This window comes from Bactrocera neohumeralis, chromosome 3, assembly GCF_024586455.1.
Source record: "Bactrocera neohumeralis isolate Rockhampton chromosome 3, APGP_CSIRO_Bneo_wtdbg2-racon-allhic-juicebox.fasta_v2, whole genome shotgun sequence".
Taxonomy (NCBI): domain Eukaryota; kingdom Metazoa; phylum Arthropoda; class Insecta; order Diptera; family Tephritidae; genus Bactrocera; species Bactrocera neohumeralis.
In genome coordinates, this window is record NC_065920.1 from 11801064 (window position 1) to 11821477 (window position 20414).

The 20414-nt window shown below is 34.5% G+C and overlaps 1 protein-coding gene across 1 annotated transcript in view; it reads right to left on the reverse strand.

Annotated features, from left to right (window-relative positions):
* Nucleotides 1-428: 428 nt before the first annotated feature.
* The window catches only part of LOC126753865 (uncharacterized), a 91071-nt gene continuing 71085 nt past the window's right edge, over nt 429-20414 (reverse strand). The window contains exons 4-6 of the mRNA XM_050465602.1: nt 16501-16637; nt 9764-9940; nt 429-5531 (exon numbers count right to left, since the gene is read on the reverse strand). Of these exons, the coding sequence (XP_050321559.1) occupies nt 5434-5531; nt 9764-9940; nt 16501-16637 (412 nt within the window). The 3' untranslated portion in view covers nt 429-5433. The remainder of the gene's footprint in view (nt 5532-9763; nt 9941-16500; nt 16638-20414) is intronic.

Here is a 20414-nt window from a genome sequence, read left to right on the forward strand (position 1 = left end):
ACAAACGAAAAAAGATCCAATTTGTTAGTAACAAAACACTGCAATTGTGCTTAAAATTTCCACATAGGGCTTTTGAGGAGATACATACCCATTAAATAAGCTTTTTAGCACTAAAACCAAAATAGTCAATATTTTGTTTTATTATTTCATGATTTAATGCGACTTTTGTGAAATATACATAAGCCGTTTACCAATATAATATATAAACACAAAGCACTCAGGTTCTTTGACTGTTACCGATTTCAAAATATTTATTTGTTATGCCAAAACCCTTTCGGAATTACTAGTTTTACTACTGAAATTAATAGGCAAATGGATTTTAATACTAGCTTAGCTTAGCTTAGATCGTATCAGTAATAAATTTGACCAACCAAAAGTTTCAATATTTGTGATTTTCAATTGACACATTGGGAAACATTATAATTGTAAATTTAATGATTACATAAAACAAAAGCTCTAAATTGTCAAGGTAAATGCAGCAACTGCTGGCACGAATTGCTGCATTAGTTTGATGTTACTCATAGGCCCCGTAGCATCCAGCAGCATCTAATGCTGGCATTGCTGGCCACAGCACAGCTATTATAGCAGTATTATAGGACACATGCTTTTGTAATTGTTTATATATTTCTGCATTTGCGGTTTGTTTATACAAAAGGCATGGTCGCTCAGCCAAAACTCGAACAATGTAATTAATTATTGGCAAATGCACGGATACATGGTATAACTGCTGCAAATTATGAGCGGTATGTGGATATTTATGTGTGATTTTCTTTGTTAGCACCAGCAAATGCATGTATTTGTTTTTGTTTTTTTGTAATATTTATAATTGAATTGAATATAGATTTGCTTTGTTGCAGATTTTGAATGCATTGTTTTGATTTTATAGATATTTTTCTCTATATGTGTGAGTTTTGTAGCGAAACTATGTACAGTTATATTGAAAGTACAGACATATATACTTTTTTATTTAAATTTGATATAGCTAAGCTTATATTTATTTTAGAAATTTTATGCTCGACAATACAAATACATATACAGATTATTTGTACACTCAAATTGACTGCTTTGAACTAGGTTGCTGTTATATGTATGTATGTAAAAGTGACGTGCACAAATTCTTTTATGTGATTGTGAAATTTTAATTTTTTATTAAAAATGTACATGTTTTGACTGAATTTTTTTACTAATTGGCTGCATTGAAGCTGTTGACTCTGATTTAAGTTGAAGTAAATTGAAATGAATTTAATTAAATTGAATTAAATAAAATAAAATAAAATAAAGTAAAATAAAATAAAATAAAATAAAATAAAACAAAATAAAATAAAATAAAATAAAATAAAATAAAATAAAATAAAATAAAATAAAATAAAATAAAATAAAATTAAATTAAATAAAATAAAATAAAATTAAATTAAATAAATTTAAATTAAATTAAAATAAATTAAATGAACATGAGGAATATTTAAAAAATTCCTTTGTTTTTAAAAGGAAAGCTTCCTTCTATTAAAATCATATCTATCTTAGCTTTAAAAGTGGAAAACTTTGCCTACACTTAGGAGCGATATTATTTAGTAGAGTCATCCACCGAGATAGCGTTAACTAAAGCGTCTATTACCACTAATGAAAGGAAGATAATTTATATTTAATAGCCCACATTTTTTATAAAGCAAACTCTCTTTACTTCATTAAAAAATATTGATTTTTTTTATCTAGATATCAATTTCGGCAACTAAAAATAAACACGTGTATTGATCCACAAAACCCCATAATTACACTTACTAAGTAATCACTCTACTCAATTAGCCTGATATTTTTTTCGAGTAGCTCAATGGTAAAAATGTGCCACTGGCAGTTAACTGGCTAACAAAGTGTGTCAACGGGGAGACATGAAAAGCGCTTTCACTGCCATTTATGGTCATAATGCTGACTTTTTTTCTGCGAAGCGTTGTTGTTTGAGTGCAAACAGTTCAAACTAAATAAACTTTCCTTTCGAAGAGCAGCAAGAGAGCATAAAGTAATTGACAGCAGCTAATTCTGCATTGACATCAGTAATTAACGGGAAAGTAGTTAGTATGGAAAATGGGCGACGTGCTTAACGAACTTGGAGTAATTTATGTGAACGGCAAGTAGTGGTAAGACAGTGTCTAGTCATAAGAGCAAATAAAGGTTAATAATGGAGCTAGTTTAAAATGTCAAATTTACAATCATTCCTATGTATACATATAAAGCGATTTTTGATTCAATAAGAATTGCCAAACTGATATACTGAAAGCCATATTGTCATCGTTCGAAGAGGTCTACAATTTAAAAAATTAAGGTGGCAATGATTTTTGTTCCGCATTTCCTTCAACAATTCAATTTATTAGAACCTTTCGGTAAAAAAATTTCCTTCAGGTACGTGTTGTAAAAAATATTGTCTTGGAATAACACCCTAAATGTAGGCAACAATTATGACTCAAAAAAGCCGAGCTTGAAAACTGTTCTACTTCTAGCCGTATTGTCAATATCTCGAACAAATTATTTAGCAGGAGAACTTAATATTTAGAGAATTGCATTTGGACAAGTTTTTAGAGTAGGTCTTGATATACCTGGTAATTTTCTTTGTATACGACACTGGTTTTGTCATTTGTAATTAGGTACCTGGCGGTAGGAATAAAACGCTAGGAGTAGAGGTCCTCTGAAACTAAAACATAATAAGGGGGAGGGGGGTTAAAGAGTAAAATCGTGCTGTGATATCAGTCCAAACGTCAATGAGTGAATTGCGCGTTTACTGCTGTATACTTCTACTATCAAAGAAGGAAGTAGTGCTGCTACCAAAGCTGATTTTTAATAGAAAAAGCAATGAGAGCCAAAATACCACCTCCAAAAAGATGAACTCGAGCGATTATATCAGTTATCAGCGCCTACAAAAGTATCGGCAAAGACAGTAGAGAGCAACAAGAGCACCAAACTGTCGCAGCAGCGATGGCATTCCTCATCCAATGGGCGCTGGACCCACAGCCTATACCGGACATTCACTTGTGGATAGATGACATGAAGACTTGGATTTCCAACTGACCCAAATACTTAGTGGACATGGATGCTTTAGAAGCTACTTTTACAGATTCCACAATAACATTTGTCCGAACTGTCCGACGTGTAAAGGGTATATAGGACACTTTGAATATGTATTATGGAAAGCTGTTAGAGAGACGTTAGCATTCATAACGACGAAACTGAGACTTTTTCAACAGATTAAGCATTCGTCAGTCCTCAGAATAGAGCAAACTTAACTATCTTGTGACCCCTACGATATAATACTTAACCCAAGGTTCCACGGGAGAGTCTTGAGTTAGGAGGCGGCTAGGTTTAGCGGACTAAAGTTAAAAAAAAACATAGAGGTACTACAACACTCGAATACCACGAAAGCGTCAACATTGCGTAAAGGGAAGCCTCTGTTATGTTCTCCCGGGTACAACAAGGGTGCTATATCGGCGATAAAAACAAGGTCGAAGGCCAAATCCAGTAAGGAAAGGTTTAAAATGCAAGCGTTCTATAAACCGACGGTGAAAGTCTGGACTTAACTGCCAATTACGGAAAGGTTGCGGCAGCAATTTTTATTTCGCAAAACGGATTAAGCTAGAAATTGCAGGCAAAACGTAGCTATCTGCTGGAAAGGCAGGCTAATCGACCGAGGAATGATTGCGACACCATACAGCCAAACGTCATGCTCGATCGGGAAAAACCTTCAACTAGGAGCAGCGACGGCCAGTAAGGTAGTGAAGAGGCATTTAATCGTGATACTCATTGAACAAGCAATCCTTTGAGCATATTACTCAGGACATATGGAAAGTGGTAGAGCTGAAACTTTTGTATGCACTCTTCACAAAATTAAATGGAGACCCATGCACGTCCATGCCGACTTTCGATGGTACGGGCTGGCTTAATAGGGTAAAAATGCTAAAGTATAAGAACAATCCCTTACTACTATGCATAAATGAAGTGAAAGAAATCGCTTGAAAAAATAATAAGAAATTTTTTAAGTTTTTTAAAGAAAGTTTTTATAAACAAAAATTATAAAATTGAGAAAAAGCAACCTTAAAAAACATCTCTCGACAAACTCACGTTAAAATTTTGAGTTTATGAATAAATTACAATTATTCTAAGAATGAAGTTTGGAGTTTAGCTATCTGGTGCTCATGAAATGAATATTTGTATGACAAATTCTATGTTTATTTTGAATATTAAATATCATTAAACTCTTCTCTTCAGAGCAATGTAAACATAAAAAACCTATTAATCAAATTTAGGTGTTGAATTTCATTTTCACAATTCAGATTCGCATATTTAAGAAACAATATCAAATTAATGGAACAAATTGAATAAATTAAAAAATTATCACATAATATTAGAAATTTTTGCTACAATTTCGCTTTCAAAAGTTACTGTTATTATTGTTTGGCATTTAAGTTTATTCTGCACGCCACCGCATAACTAAAATCAAATTTAATTTCATTAATGCAGCCAATAACGACAAGAGCACGGACTTGCCACATGCTAATATCTGATTTTACTAATTCATTTTAATGCTAACCTATAAATTAATTACTTTACTTAGTCGCTATTAAATACAGTTATTTTGAAAATGCTGAAAGCTTTTAATGTATGTAGGTGTACATGCACGTGTGTGGGTGTGGGTGAGTGTGCGTTTATAATACATATGTGTATGTGTATTTATGAATCTATATTTAACTAAGTGCACCGCAATTATATTTAGTAACTCAATTGGGAATGGACAAAGGTACGGAAGTTAAGGCATATATACAGATGTGTGAACCAAAAAGTTGTATGTATGTTTGTATGTATGCGAGTGTGCGTTATTAACAAAAAAGTAATTTCCGCATTTATCATTATATTTATTGACTTTTACTTTGCTTGTTTGTTGGTTTGCCTATAATTAGCTAACGGCTAAGGATTTACTTACTCGCTTAGGTGCTTGCTTGCTTGGTGTCTTTACTACTACGCGTACGAACTAGTCAACTCATATGCACATACATATGTATATACAATATATAGTATAAGTATATATGCCCAACCACAATAATTGTTAATTGCTATTTACTTTCTATTTATCTACTTAATGTACGCCTGCATCTTAATTGCCTACTATGAAGTATTATTTGCATTATTTTTTGTTCGACACAATTGACACAGTGTGTCCGTCCATTTGCTTAATGTTGGGTTTGTTGTTGCTGACGATGACGTCGCTGTTGTTGTTGTTGTTGTCATTGCGACGACAGTGTTGGCAGCTGACATTGGTGCAGCAGGTGTTGTTGTTGCTGCTGTAGCTTTTGCCGTTTCAGCCGCTATTGCTGTTGTTGCTGTTGTGACTGCTGGTTGTGTCGTTGTTATCACAACGGGGCACTGGCCCCGCACCAGACCCTAGGTTTCCTCTCAGAGATATTTCGGACGTGACATACAACAGAGCAAACTCATATTCTTGTAAATGAAGTTGTGACTGCTCTTCGCCGAGTCAAGCGCGGCGCTGCGTTCTACGTTGGCAGGCAAGAAAACAAGTTCGCAGTCAGGCAAGAAGAGAGAGAGAGAGAAAAGTAAGTAGATTTGCCATTTATTAAATTGCTGTGATGAAAAGTGCGAAATGTGTTTTGGTTGGTGTTTGTTGTGCCGATTGATGATGATGTTGAAATGGAAATTATATTGAAAAATATTTTTACGCACGCACACGCACGCACCCACACACATACATGTACAACACATAAATTTGCGTAACTTTATGTTTGGAAATCAAACTTCTCGTTAGTTAACTTCATTTATTTTTCTATTTCTTCGATTTGTGTTTATTTTGAATGCACGAATATTTCTTGTGAAATTTTTGATGAAAATGGAAACATGTAGTTATATACTTCGTATTTATTATTTGTTTTTAAAACAATTAATAATCTTAATTGAAGTAGTTTCTGTGTACTCTTTTCATTTTCAAAGAAATTTAAATTTGTTTGCATTGCAGATTATTGAAAAATAATAGAAAATATTTTTATTAAAAAATATTTTTTTATTATATTTTTTTTTCATGTTGTTTCGTATTATTGCTGAAAATTTCTTGTTATTTCAAATATTCATATTTTTCAGAAAATATTTGTGATTTTCATGATGTGACTCATTTAGTTTAAAATAGGTTTATGCCTCCTGCTGATATTTTCAAGAATTTTGGGCTTTTGTTCTGAAATTTTTCCTAAACTAGAAAAAAAAATTAGTTTAAAAAACGTTTGGATCCTTTCGAAATAAACTCGTTAAGTTGAAAAGCCGAATTGAACAAATATCTGACGTTGACTCTCGAAACCCTACTAAGCAAAAAACTACAGATTTGAAGAAACTGTTTTCCAAATTTTTCAGGCTTTTGCTTAAAGGTTTGGCCAATTAGGCAAGTAACAAGAAGAAAAGTTAATTTCGGTTGCACCGAAGCTATAATATATTTCATAAGTACAAAAGATTCCTCAAAGGATTCGATAGTTTGTATGGTGGATATACATATGTTATAGATACATGAACTAAACATTGTCTTCAGAGATTGCACCATTGCCTTAGACATTAATCTATGCCATATTTCATGAAGATATCCTTCCAAACAAAAAAGTTGTTCATAGTAGAACTTGATTTAGATCGATCAGGTTGTATGACAGCCATATGCAATAGTCATCTGACCTGAACAATTGCTTCGGACATTGCATTTTTACCTTAGACATTAACTCATACCAAATTTTGTGAAGATATCTCGTCAAACGAAAAAGTTTTCTATACAAGGACTTCATTTTGAGAGTTCAGTTTGTATGGCAACTACATGCTATAGTGGTTCGATATCAGCGGTTCCGGCGCATAAGAAACTTTTCGAGAAGAAAAAGAAGTGTGCAAAGTTTTAGTTCGATATCTTGAAAACTAAGTGACCGACAATATCCAGAGTTCTTCTGTCTTAAATCGAATATCTGAATGGTATGATTTCAGAATTTAGAATATAAAAAACAGATTTCTGAAGAATTTCTGAATGATTTGCGAGTAGAAAAAAATTCAAAAAAGTTCACTCTTAAAAGTGTCACATTCAAAAATCATTTATAAGCATACTCTTTTTCGTATAAACAGGTATTAAGAACTGTTTGCCAAAGTTCAAATAAAATTCCAACATGCTGCCCAACCATTATTTTAGAGCAAACTGAAATCAAAATCCTCTTCAACGAAAGTTTAGAACAAAATATTCCATAAGCATTTAAAAATTTGCATGTATCCCATAAATAAACTCAACTTAATAAAAACGTTGACCTCAGCGCCATCTAATTTATAAGTTTTGATTATAAAATTTAATAATAAGCCAACTAATACATCATATTCACCAAAAATCAAAACTATGAACAAAATATTAAATTACAAAATTTAATATAATTCAAAACGAATTAATGTTACTTAATTCCATACTGTAACTACCAATGAATGACAGATATTAATTGCAGCTCAACAGGGCGTATGATTGATCTCTATTGCATTGTATAAATATAATGCAGAAATAATATCGAAAAGCGCATAAATTATTATATACGGGTATATACCTATATCTACCTTTATATATATTATATATATAGATATATATATATATAGTATATATACTTTTTATATACATATGTTCACTGGCGTTTGCATGCACGTTATTAGATAATAATTCAATTATGCAGCTAAAACGCAATTATAATGCAGCCATTGTGCAAAGGCAAATGTGGGCTTATAACAAACGTTTGTGAGTTTAATCGCCACATAATGCATGCGGAGTATTTCCAGCCCAGCACACATACATATATACCAAGTAAGAGTAGTAATTTGAAATTTTACGCTTCTTGCATTGCCTGATGACTGTTAGCTGATAACTGTTGTCTAGTAAAGCTACTCTTGCTATTTTCACAATTACGCACATTCATCAATGACAAAAATATGTGCAAGTCTGAAAGGCATAAGCCTGTAAAGGTTTTAACAGTATGCTAAATTACAGCACAATGACCAAGAAGGTGACGTCCGAGGACATTTTGGATTGACTTGTCTTCTGATAATCTTTTATATGCACAGTTGAGAATAGTACGGTGGCTGCTACAAGGTAGAAAATAATAGAACGTGTCATGGAAATATACATATTTTGATATTTATAGTATAAAATCAATAATTGTTGATAATGTAGCTTTCTAGAGATTTACTGAATAAATCTTCTGATTTGCTATTGATCAATACTGATGGGTCTTGAAGATGGCTCAAGTTTTCAATTTTGGAAAGTCACACGAAAGCAGGGAGTTTGGGCCACCGTGAGAATAACAGGCTGCAATTTCCAAAATAAAACTGAACTACTAACAAATTAAGGAAGAATTTAACGAAGAACTTTCAAAGTAAAACTTTCATTTTTCATTCTTAATACAAATTTCGATTTTTTCACTTGAATATTCGATTTTTAATTTCGTATATTTTTATTAGTGTATATGGTCTAAAGGCTCAAATTATCAGACCTATTTATTAAAAATAACACACACCAAAAGGCCTACGTTGATTCGAAAAGTACTGAAAATGTACTCCTTGGTAATCTCAAGGGTTCGGAGCTGCATTTGGGTGGATTTGGATCACCTTAGGAACCAAAATGTACAAATTTCATACATTTTCGACAGCAATACTTTGGAGATATATGTACAAGCTAAGGTTTAATACTAAAAATAAAGGAAAGTAGAATTGACACTAGAAATGCAGCTCCAATAGTCGCGGAGCTAGGCACTAATACATCAGCAGAGAACACCAGCAGCAGTGGAGAGTATAGCCAGAAACAAATGATTTTACCAAAGGTCACAAAGGCATCCAAGGGCAATGAGATAGTGGACGATCCGATCTATATAGGAGCATGGCAAGGAAAATCAAAATGCGAATGAACGAGTTACCTGTGTGCAAAACGGCAAAAGTCACGGCCTAATTCTACTCACTGTAACAACATGAATGGAACACATACTGCTTGCCGGCGCCGATCTGGCTACCAGATCGATAAAATTGTAGGAAATGTACTTCTAAACGGAACTTAAATTGATATCGCAAAGGATCTAAACTGTTCTATGCGTGGCGCATAAGTCATACCTGCCTAATACATATAACCTGACCCAAAAAATACTGCTTTTTTTAGTATTAGGGCCAATTTGACCCCAAATCATAGCTGGCGGTTCTATAAAATTTTGACATTCTAAGGCAAAAAATAATAATTTCTTAGAAAGTTCTTGCTTATTTGAGCTAAATTATCGATAATTGGTACACATTATTGGAATGCATCGCGGGAGTGACTAAATTGCTTATGTGTAACTCGAAAATGTGATTATTGCGACAGTTCTCAAAACATGTCTGTCCATAAAGTATGGTTTTCAAGCCATTACAGGAAAACTCAACAGAGAAAGTTGTTTTTACATATGACATATACTCATATATAGTATTTATAGAACGCTATATATAAAAGCATATCTTCGCAAAGTAATTGTAACTGAACCTTACAACTGCGTATGCTGTCTCTACCATATTGCACAAATGATTTATACGCTAACCAAAGCAGGCAATACGCTTCACATCAAACTCACAGGCACACATATGTATGTATGGATGTGTAGCACAGAATAATTATTATGTCACTATTAAGCATTATTAATGCAATTTGTTTGCGTTATTTTAATGTGTTTGCCATGTAATTACATGTAAGTGTAAGAGTACTCACCGAGATATGTGTCGTGCTGCGGCATGTACTCCTGCATTTCGGCCAGCAGCACAGCTATCTCCTGCGAATCCTTCGTAATGCTGCATAATTCCTCTTGATTGAAGTCGGGTGTTATTTGTTTGCAAAGCAGTATTTGACTGATGACATTGCCGAGATTCGAGGGCCCAGCACGGTTCTCTGTGAAAGGCAAGAGGCAGGGAGAGAGAGTGAGTGACACACAAACACACACGCAAGTAGTAATTAAAATATTATTTTATTAAAGGCATATTGTATGAGGCGCTTCAATTGGTAAATAAAATGAATATTAATGGCGTTATGTAATTGTAGGGAAGTGATTGTGTGTGTAATTTTAAATTATTTCGCTGACATGGCGTATGAGTAATATTTTCATTGTGTTTATTTGCATTGTTTCACTATTTGCCAGCGCCGTGCTTGTTTACAAGCGCGCTTTTCGCATTAATTGCGCAGCAAATAATGTGTTTTCGTTGTTGTTTTTGCTTGTTTACAATTTCTTTTTAACCCGCTTGACAGCATATTAAATGTTAAACAGCAGTTATGTATTAAGTCAACCGTGCTTGTGTTTGTGTTCGTAGGCAGTAAATATTAAATATGTTTACAATGCGAATCATTAGCAGTCCATTGTTATTATTTTCGATTATTTTAGTCAATTTAGTAGTTTTATTTAAAAGAAAATATACAGTAAGTGTTCTTATAAGCAATAAGTTACACAGCGCAGGGGAGTTTGGACTCCTAATGGTTGTTGTAACTCTCAAAACTGAGCGTGATGCTATAAATATAGAGTAGATAAAGTCTTATCAAATTTGATCCGGACACAATTAGATGTGGAGTAAATACAATCGAAATTGATCCGGACTGATAATAATTTCATATAACAAAATTATTGTTATCGTCTTCAAAATAGGTTTCTAAGTTATTTGCAGCATACCAAATTTTAATCAAATTTTCCTTATACATGTTCCAAGTCTTGGCTAGGATGGATTCAGTGCCTTTAACGAATTTTGGTTCTTTTCGGTTTTGGCTTTTTGGAGCGCCATTCGCTGGTATGTTGTTGGACAGTTTCGGTGTCATATTCATAAATCCACATCTTATCAGCAATAAGTAATGCGTTTGATGAATACAGGGTCCTCAGCTATGATGTTAAGCACCTCTTTTGTAGCCTTTACTTGACGGCATTTTTGCAATAGGTTCAAATCTTTTAGTACGAGTCTAGCACTGAAACGCTTCATACCCGAAATACTAATCAAAATGCTTTCAATTGACTTCAAAGAGATTTCAAAATTCTATCTCACTGATCTCAACACAATGATTTTCAAGCACTGTTTTTGTAACTTGTTCGATGTTATCGTAATTAGCAGTTTTGGATTGGTGACACTCGATTAGCTCACTACTTTCACTCAATACTTTGTGCCACTCAAATACTTGTGTACGTGATAAAGTAGACTACGTAAAATATTTGTTCAACATTTTAAATCACTTTATAGCCACAATTTCGTTAAAAATATAATTTAATAAAATTTTTTTCATTTCAATTTCTTTTAGTCTCGTAATATATGGCGATCAAACTTCACTAGAATATAAAAACTGTATCAATATAAGAAAAAATTGTCATAATTATCGGCAGGGATTCATTTTAAGATTAGGGGATATCTATCTGTATCTTCAATTGTCCATCGTTCTATCTACCTGTCGGTCTAGGCAAGTGAAATTTAAACTAAAAACTTAAAAATTCTGATCAAACTTTGCAAATATACTCCCTGGTATTCTGAGTAGTTTGAAGTTGCATATGGGCGGATTTGTACCACCTTAGGAACCAAACTGTACAAGTTTCAAAAATTTTTGGCACCAATACTCCGTACCTGGCGGGGATAAAGGTTTTTAACAAATTTCTAATATTTTTGAATGGGAAGAGTCACATCTTGTAGTTTCTGATGCTCGATTTAAATATTGTATGGTGAAAGACTCATTTGGCATTTAAAATAATATTATATGGAAGTAGACGGACTACCTGATTTTACTGTGCATGAAGGTATCAAAATAATGTTATGCGCCAAATTTAAATCTAAGTGGTCAAGTAGTTACTAATATACATAATATTATACAGTTAGCTCATGAACATCATCGAAGCTTACTACGTTGACTTTAACTGCATTGTCTTACACAACAAACAGCTATCAGACCCAATTTATCCGAAAACTAATGTAAAGCAGGGCTATTTTATTGGTACACCACCTGTACTCTTCCTTATTGTTTGCACGATGTATTGAACAAAGCGTTATTGGGCAAAGTCGGCGTGCCTTGCTAATTTCTGAAACTTCTCGAAGAACTATGTTACGCGGATGATATTGCTCTCGTAGTAGAAAAAAATCAGACATGCGGATAAATCTAAATAAACTTGGCGAGTATGATGGTGCGGTTGGCCAAAAATTTTACATGGAATAAACCGAATTTATCTCTGGGCACAATGACACCGAATCTGTACCATTCACTGTGCACGACAGAGACATATCGCAGAAAGCAGAATTCTACTGTCTTGAGTCCAAAATTACCACCACTGGAGGTTCTGCTGAAGACATTGTCAACCGCATAAATAAAGCGTGTGGTAAATTTGCTTAGTTAAATGTCACGTGGTCCTCTAAATTAATCTCAGTCAGCATTAAACTTCGTACGTTTAACCCCAGCGTGAAAGCAGTCTTTTTATATCGTGCGAGGCGGTGGCCCAGGCCACAAAAGCTTCGCAAAATTCGAACACCAACTATCGAAGCTGCAATGACTCGCATGTATCTGCATGTCGGGTGCAAGGAGCTGCTCCGCAAGGAAGAAGGAGTAGGCAGAGAAAGGCATGTGACATGCAAAGCTATAGAGTTAACAATCAAACTTAGACGATTTGGCTTGCTAGGCCTTACACTACGCAAAAATATTGATGAGCTGCTCTTTATTGGCACCCTCAGTGTCTAGGAATAGCGAGCGTCTGAAAACATAACGGCGATGCATGGTAGATACCGGTATAAAACACTCTCCTACTAACTGGAATAGTCTATTGTAACTTGTCGAAAACTTTAATGCCTACGCTACAATCAGATTTCTTTAATTTGAGACTCAAAAATACATCACATGATGACAGATCGGACTAAAACTAGACCAAGTTGTATGGAACGAGAACAAAGAGGGAACATGTAAGCTTCCCTATAATGTCATTAATACCTGAATACTCTGAACCTTATTTGAGCCATAGAGTTTTGATAAATATTTGCCTGTTTCGGGATTTGTAGCAAATTTATAGAGATAAATATTGAATGCTCATAAAGGCAAATAGCAAGACATATAATTTTTGAAAAATATCAAAAATTAACAAAATGGTGTGGTTGTGAAAAAAGATGGTCGTTTTCTTAATATCAAATTGATAATTTTCAACCCATCAAAAGGATTGGTCACAGGTCATTGTATGGTAAATATATTCAAGAATACTCAGTTTCAATTTGGTAAATTTCTCGTTGACTTATGATGTCAGCAATTTTGAAAAATGTCGTTTCGAGGAAAATGCGTTTAAAGTATCAACTATTCTATTTATTTATACGATGCCATTCAAAAACTATTCAAGATACGACCTTGCCGATTTCACAGAATATTTTTAAAAATATTTTTTGAAAGTGTCATACTGGTATAGCCCCTTAAAATATAACAAATATTCTCCTAAGATAAAATTTCAAAAAAATAAGTTCTTTAAACATGTGACTCCATTGTAGTCATTATCTAGCGGTGAACGAAACTCTGCACTAAGCGGTGCCTCAAACGAAAACTTCATTTCTGATATAAATTTCCAAAATAATCTTCAAAATTTTACAAACAGTTTACTAATATTTTATGCCAACTTTTCACTTAACGCTACCAAATGTCAACGCATTTAACTCGTAATAATCTTTAACACAAAAGCGTACGAAATTCCAACACTTTCTGAGCGAATGCTCGTACACCAACCAATAATTGTAAATACTTTGCTCGAGAGATATCCACTCAAATCTAACCAAAATTGAATTTTTACGAGCCAACATTTGCCAACTATGCAAAGAGCGCTGCACAAAAATCCAAATTATTGCAAGTAACTCGATTGTGTGTGAATATTTAAGTGTGCGCGCGTATGTGTGTGTGTGTAGTTGTGCTGAAATAGTTTCGGCATTAAATGTAGCAGAATAAGTTTACGCGAGTGCAATCTGTGCGCGTGCAAAGCATTTAAATGGCAAGAAAAGCAAAGTTTTCAACGCCACTGCACACACACATTCACACACACAGCGTTACTTGCAAATAACTGCTTGAGAATGTTTGTGTGCGCCAATGCACTGTTAACTTAAAATGAGCATCGCGGGAATATGGCGCTGAGTGCATTATATTGCTTGGCGTAGAAGCGAGTGCGAGGGCAGGCGAGGGGGACGCAATGCGCAATGAACTTGAAGCAGTTTACTATAATGCTTGCAGCGCGACAAGCAATTCAACTAAATAGCAAGTCGGATGATACTCACAGCCATATTCGCAGCTAGGCATACACATGCACCGATTCGAATGGTAAACAAAAGTTTTTGGTACGAGGTCAGTTGGCTGTGACAGTGATTTTTTGAATTGAATGCAGTTTTTGAAAAGAAAAAATGCTAACAAAACCATGTCACGTGTTTTCCAAATTACGCTAAAAACAATTCTTAATTTTCTCACTGTAATTAGCGACCTCATTATGCCGTTAGTTAAGAATTTGGCCCAAACATTGTGCCCAGAGAACAGGTGTGAACGTTGAGTATTGAAATTTCCTTATAAAGGACTTCTGAGTACATGAAATATGAGCTTTCGTCAGCTATAAATAGATCACCGTTTGGACTGAGGTAGGTAGTTAGAGTGGCTGTCTGATGGCATACCTTGACCTTAAGGAGGCCTATTGTGATACCACCGAGACTGAGAAAATCCCTCACTCTATTGTCTTCTCTCTGAACCAACTCACTCTTCTGATGAAGTTCATCAGTAAAAAAAGTTTAATGTGCAGCGCCGAAGCATCGTCGAAAAACCTTGAAAAGTCTTGCATTCGCGGAGAAGTAGCCAAAAGCGTATACATTTCCTCTTCTCCGGAGTTTAATTTTAGAGTAGTACTTGCTCTCGCTAGTTCATCTGCTTCTCCAGGGATATCAGAATGTTCTGAAACCCATTGCAGGTTTATAGTGAAACAAGAAATTCACGACATTTTTTCACTAACTTTGACGAAAACCTAAGCGAATTTTGGAATTTCAAAGCCGCTTGGTTATCTATATATATAAATATATGCCTTGTTGTGAGCACACTACTTGGTAGAAAAAGAAAAGAAAAGAAGACACTGCAGTAGTCAGGTAGAAAGGAGACGAATTCGTTATCTAATTTTGCTGAAAAGACACTATCTCTCACTCACTTTTCTAGTTTGGATTCAAACGTATGTTATATGCTTATCCCTTTGTCCCTGTTCACCCAGCCGCTTTCCTACTGTTTGACTGAGAACCAAAGCTTTGACTCATTCTTTCTTGACTGCCCTATGGTGGAAATCATCGTTTATACATGCAAAAAATTATTATATATAATCTAGAGTCAAGAGAGGAGAGCAAATAATCCTGTATTCTCTATCACCATAAAACCTCGTCGAAACTATCGCTTTTGAACGACACCTGGAAACTTCCATTAAGGTGCTACCAGCCAAGGCCTGTGGTGTCTTATGTAGCAAGCCAGAAGGCTTAGGAGAAGCTTAGGAGAAGTATATGTACATCTAAGTTCAAAAATCTTAATTTGAATGCCTCTCTGAAAGTACTCATTTTGAGGGCTTATAAGTCGAAAAAAATTCTCAAAGTTAAAAATTAAACTCAAAAACCAAACCGTCGAACTCGAAACTCGTAGCGACAAAATTCTCACACCAGGCTATATTTTTGGCTACTCAGTTCGAACTTTCTCCTCCAGTTACATGTGACATTTCGCAAAAAATATGTTATGGAAGTTGTTCACTTTTTGCAGTGAAAATGCTGTAAATTCGTTATTTCATGCAACGTGAAGTAATTGTTTCCTAAGAAGAAACCCCAGTTTGCAAAGTAATAACCCTAAAGCAGTTGCACATTGCGCTTAGCCAGTGTAAAATAAGTAAAAGCGCTTGCAATGGCAAGAACACTTCAAATAACAAGTTGAAATGAGATCTCCGATTCACACTATCGTAATAATCGTATGCTGCACGATGTGTTGCTGTAATTCAAGCGCCCGTTTTCAATGAAAAATTTTGCTGTTTTTCTTGTTTTTGTTTTTGTGTTTTCAATGCAACGAGCTGACCAAATTTCACAAGAATTTTTCATTTCTCCTAATGTGCAACCAGATGGCATGTGTGGATGAAATTTTGTTTGACTTTGAGTGCGTGTATGTGTGTGTATATGTGGGGGGAAGTGTGTGTGAAAGTGGCGCTTCAATTGCTGTCAGCGGTAATAAAAGTAAGCACCGAAAGCGTTTGAGATTTCCGCTGACAGCTATAAAACTGGAAAAAGGAAAGCAGAGTATAACCTCAAAAGTAGGTGTTAAGCGAAGTTTCGATGCGCTTTGAGACAACTACGCAGGCATATCCTCATATGAAGTGTGAATTGTGGATAAGCGCAACTTGACGTATGCAATTACAAAACTGTGTGTGTGTGTGTGTGATGTGTGTTTGTGTATGGTGTTGTATTCACGTAACCACTTACCATAATAACCGGACATGTCCATTGGCACCACCTGTATGAGGCGATAACTTTTTATTAGTTCGTGTAGGAAACGTTGCGCCAGATAAAAGAGCAGCACAAGATGTGGATTATCGGTGAGCACGCCTTCGCTGACAGCGCTATATGAAAGGAAAGGGAGAGAAAGGAAAAATAATACTTAAAAATTGAAAATATAGTTGAATATATATTTATATTTTATGTAGAAATCGTGAAACTTATTAGATACATGTATAAAAATTTCTCTTTTTTAATTATTTGTTCTCATGGCTGTATTAAGTCGATATGTGTATCTAATATACCTTCAAGAAATCGTATTTTTACTAGGGAGTGCTATATCTTTCCTCACGCGTTGTATTGCTTCTCACGAAACTATCTATATCGCTATTCGCTATATTTTTCTCGTGAGTCTTATATTTTCGCTCACGATTAATATATTTTCGATGCCAAGTTTTATTACACTTTTGCAACCAGTTGCTATAGAGTATAATAGTTTTGTTCACCTATTGGTTGTTCGTATCACCTAAAAATAAGTTATATATAGTATACATATATAAATGATCAGGATGACGAGAAAAGTTAAAATCCGGTGGACTGATAACTTGGTTAAAACTTAAGATATCTCCATGAAACTTGGTATATGGGTTCCTTAATACCAAAAATTTTCGAGTTCGTAGATGGGCGTAATCGTCTGATCACGCCCACTAATCGCCATTAACCAAAAACATGTATACATAGTGCCATAACTAAACACTTAATCAAGAGATAAGGCTGTAATTTTGTATAGGGAATCGGAATAGCTAGGGCACTTGGGGGCAGAACTTTTTTGAAAAAGTGGGCGTGGCCCCGGCTTCTAACAAATTTAATGTACATATCTCCTTAACCACTTAAGTTGAGAACTTTTACCGATAGTGTGAAAACGGATGAAATCGGAGGACAACCCTGCTCACTCCCCATATAAGTACTAAACGCGCGATGAATCATTAACTAAATGCGTCGGAGACATTAAAATTTATCGCCGGTATGGTATGACAAGGCTTTACTTCTCATATAGCAGACTTTTAAATTCCACTTGATTCTTTTACCTTCCAATACACAAATCAAGAAGCAATAAATATAGCAGAACTAAACTTCGCTCTAATAATGCCTTCAAAATATGCCACCATATGACTACAAATTATTCACATCCCTCTAAAACTATTTAAGCCCTTAGGTACCGAATATATGGACCCCTGTACCTATAGTTGACTTTTGTTAGAAAATATTTGCCAATGCCTGAGATATATAATTGAAATTCAGGTACTTCTCTCACAATGATATGTCTGTATGTCATAAATGAATTGAATCGGACCCTTCTTCCATTACCTAATATACATCGAACTTCCAGCTGACTTTGTACCGTATATATCGGGCAATAACTGGGTTATCTCTATGAAAATGTGCTAGAGTGTTTCACTTATAACAGTGTATCTTTGTGCCTAAAATAGATAAATTTAAGCGAAAACTTGACTTACCCCCCATATAACTAATAATATATTAGGATTTAGGAACATCCGGCTGACTTGGCTCTAAATTATTAGTCTTTTAGTATGTGACATTTTAACAGTATGTGATTTTGGGAAAAATAGATAAAATCTGGGCGATAGTACCCCAACTTCGATATACTACATACAATGGTTTTTGTTTTACAACAACAAGCTTTATGTGTATGTCAGTATAGGAGTTATATATAGTATATGTACATATATATAAAAATGCTTGGAGTTCGATCCTCAGGTTGGCGTTTTACTCTTTAAAGTAATTCCCTGGCTTTGATCCTTGCAAGTTGCAAGAGTATAAAATGTTCAGTTGCACCCGAACTTAACCCTTCCCTGCTTGTTGTTAATGGTTTCGCGATTTTCTACCGAAAGTTTTATATTTGTCACTCTCCGTCATTAGTGTGTGTTTTAAATTACTTAATATTAGCACTTACACATTATTTTTCCTACCTTTATTACCTTCATTCGCTAAGCCAATTCAGTGATAACGATATTTTAGCTCTGACTCGTGAGTGATGTCTTTTCTATCACAGGTATCTTAACTTATTTTGCAAATTTGGTAACATCGGACAATTTTTTCAACATTTAATATTGTTTTTATGGGACCCTATAAACTAGAACTGCATAGTTAGATATTTTAAACTCTAAGCCCCTTTAATATTAAATTGAACACCACAACCCTTTCACAACATCTTCCGAATACACTGCGTTTTGGTATTTATGCCAACATAATTAATTGTTGTAACTCAACATAGAGTGTAGGAGAACATTACAAGGTCAAAGGCGCGAAGAGAGTGAGTAGCGGAATTGATTGCTTCGTCAACGCAAAGATGGACGACAAAGAAACAATATAACAAATGAGAAAAAATAATAAACAACGAAGACAAGGTACAAAAACCAATTAGCAAGTAGTATAGATATAAACAAGAAATAAACAAATTTTGTAAACAATAGCTTTGAAAGCATTACGCGCGACCTTCGACAATCAAATCAAATAAATCTCACAGAATTAAAACGAAAATAATCATTGTGAATTAGAGAGAATATAAAAAAAAATTGTGCGAATAAAGGCGCTGAACTAAAGCTGAATTGAGTTCATGTAGTTCATGAAACTTTTTAATACAAAAACAAATATAAGTTGCTACTAAAGAAGGGGTTTAGTGAAACCAAACCAGATCGACCGAGTGGTTGAACACGCTTTATTTCGAAAAGTATATAATTTGGTAACAGCTAGTAGTAGAAGAGTTAGAGAAAGCCTCTCTTGCATAGAAAGAGCGAAAGGAGAAGCACTTGATATCCTTAAGAGTTAACACGAACTTGACGGTGCGGAGTCGGTCATAAAAGTTTAAAGAATTCAGACTCTGATTAAGATCATCGTTTTTGTTGTTGTTGTTGTTGTAGCGGCAGAAAACATTCCTGAAGTAATTTCGAGGCATGGTACCGAGATGACAGTCTTTGGTCGGAAAAAAAGTCCAGGTCCGTTTCGGTTAGTAAGACCAGACTGTCATGGGAACGTCATCGTTTTTCTTGTTTCTTGTTATTGGTCTGGCTAGTTAACTCCTAATGCATTTAAGATCATATCTGTAAATCTATTTTTAAAAGAGAATTTCTATCTATTTGAATACGTTTTTAGAAGCTAAGAAGCCATAAAACTATACTACTCATCTTGACATTTGACATTTTTAGATTTATATGTATATAGAGAGAGAGAGAGAGAAAGAGAAGAGAAAACTGAAATTGCGTGGTTCCGACACTTTTGCCTGGAAAATGGGAAATAGAGCTAAAAACTTGCATAGCTTGACCTAATAACGTTATGAATATTTACAGTTTCTGCTCGATACCGTTATAATACCCTATTGCACCAGCAGCCTCAATGTAACCCAAAGTGAAATTAATACTAGAGTATAAGTGTATAACACGAAATACCCCAATTATGCACACACACAAACATATTTCAACTTGCAACTGCCACGAAAACTCATTTCACGCACACAAGCGCGCACATGCACAGAAATTCCACGAGAACCCAATAAGATATTCATAATATCGCTCGTAAAGCAATCAAAAGTTGTGGATTTGTAAACAAATGAAATTTTCGCAAGCCACATACAAACATACAAACAAGATAGACATACATACATACATAAAATATACATATAAAATATATATGTATAAACAAGCACAAAAACAACCTACAAGCGCACAGACAAGCTATGCTTGTATGCGGCATAACGGCATATTGCACTTGTAAAACGGTACATTAATTTTTTATTTTCACACCGATTTGCCTTCAACACATATGCCGAACACATACTATATACCGTTCATATATATTTTGTGTAATTTTTTCATCATTTTTTT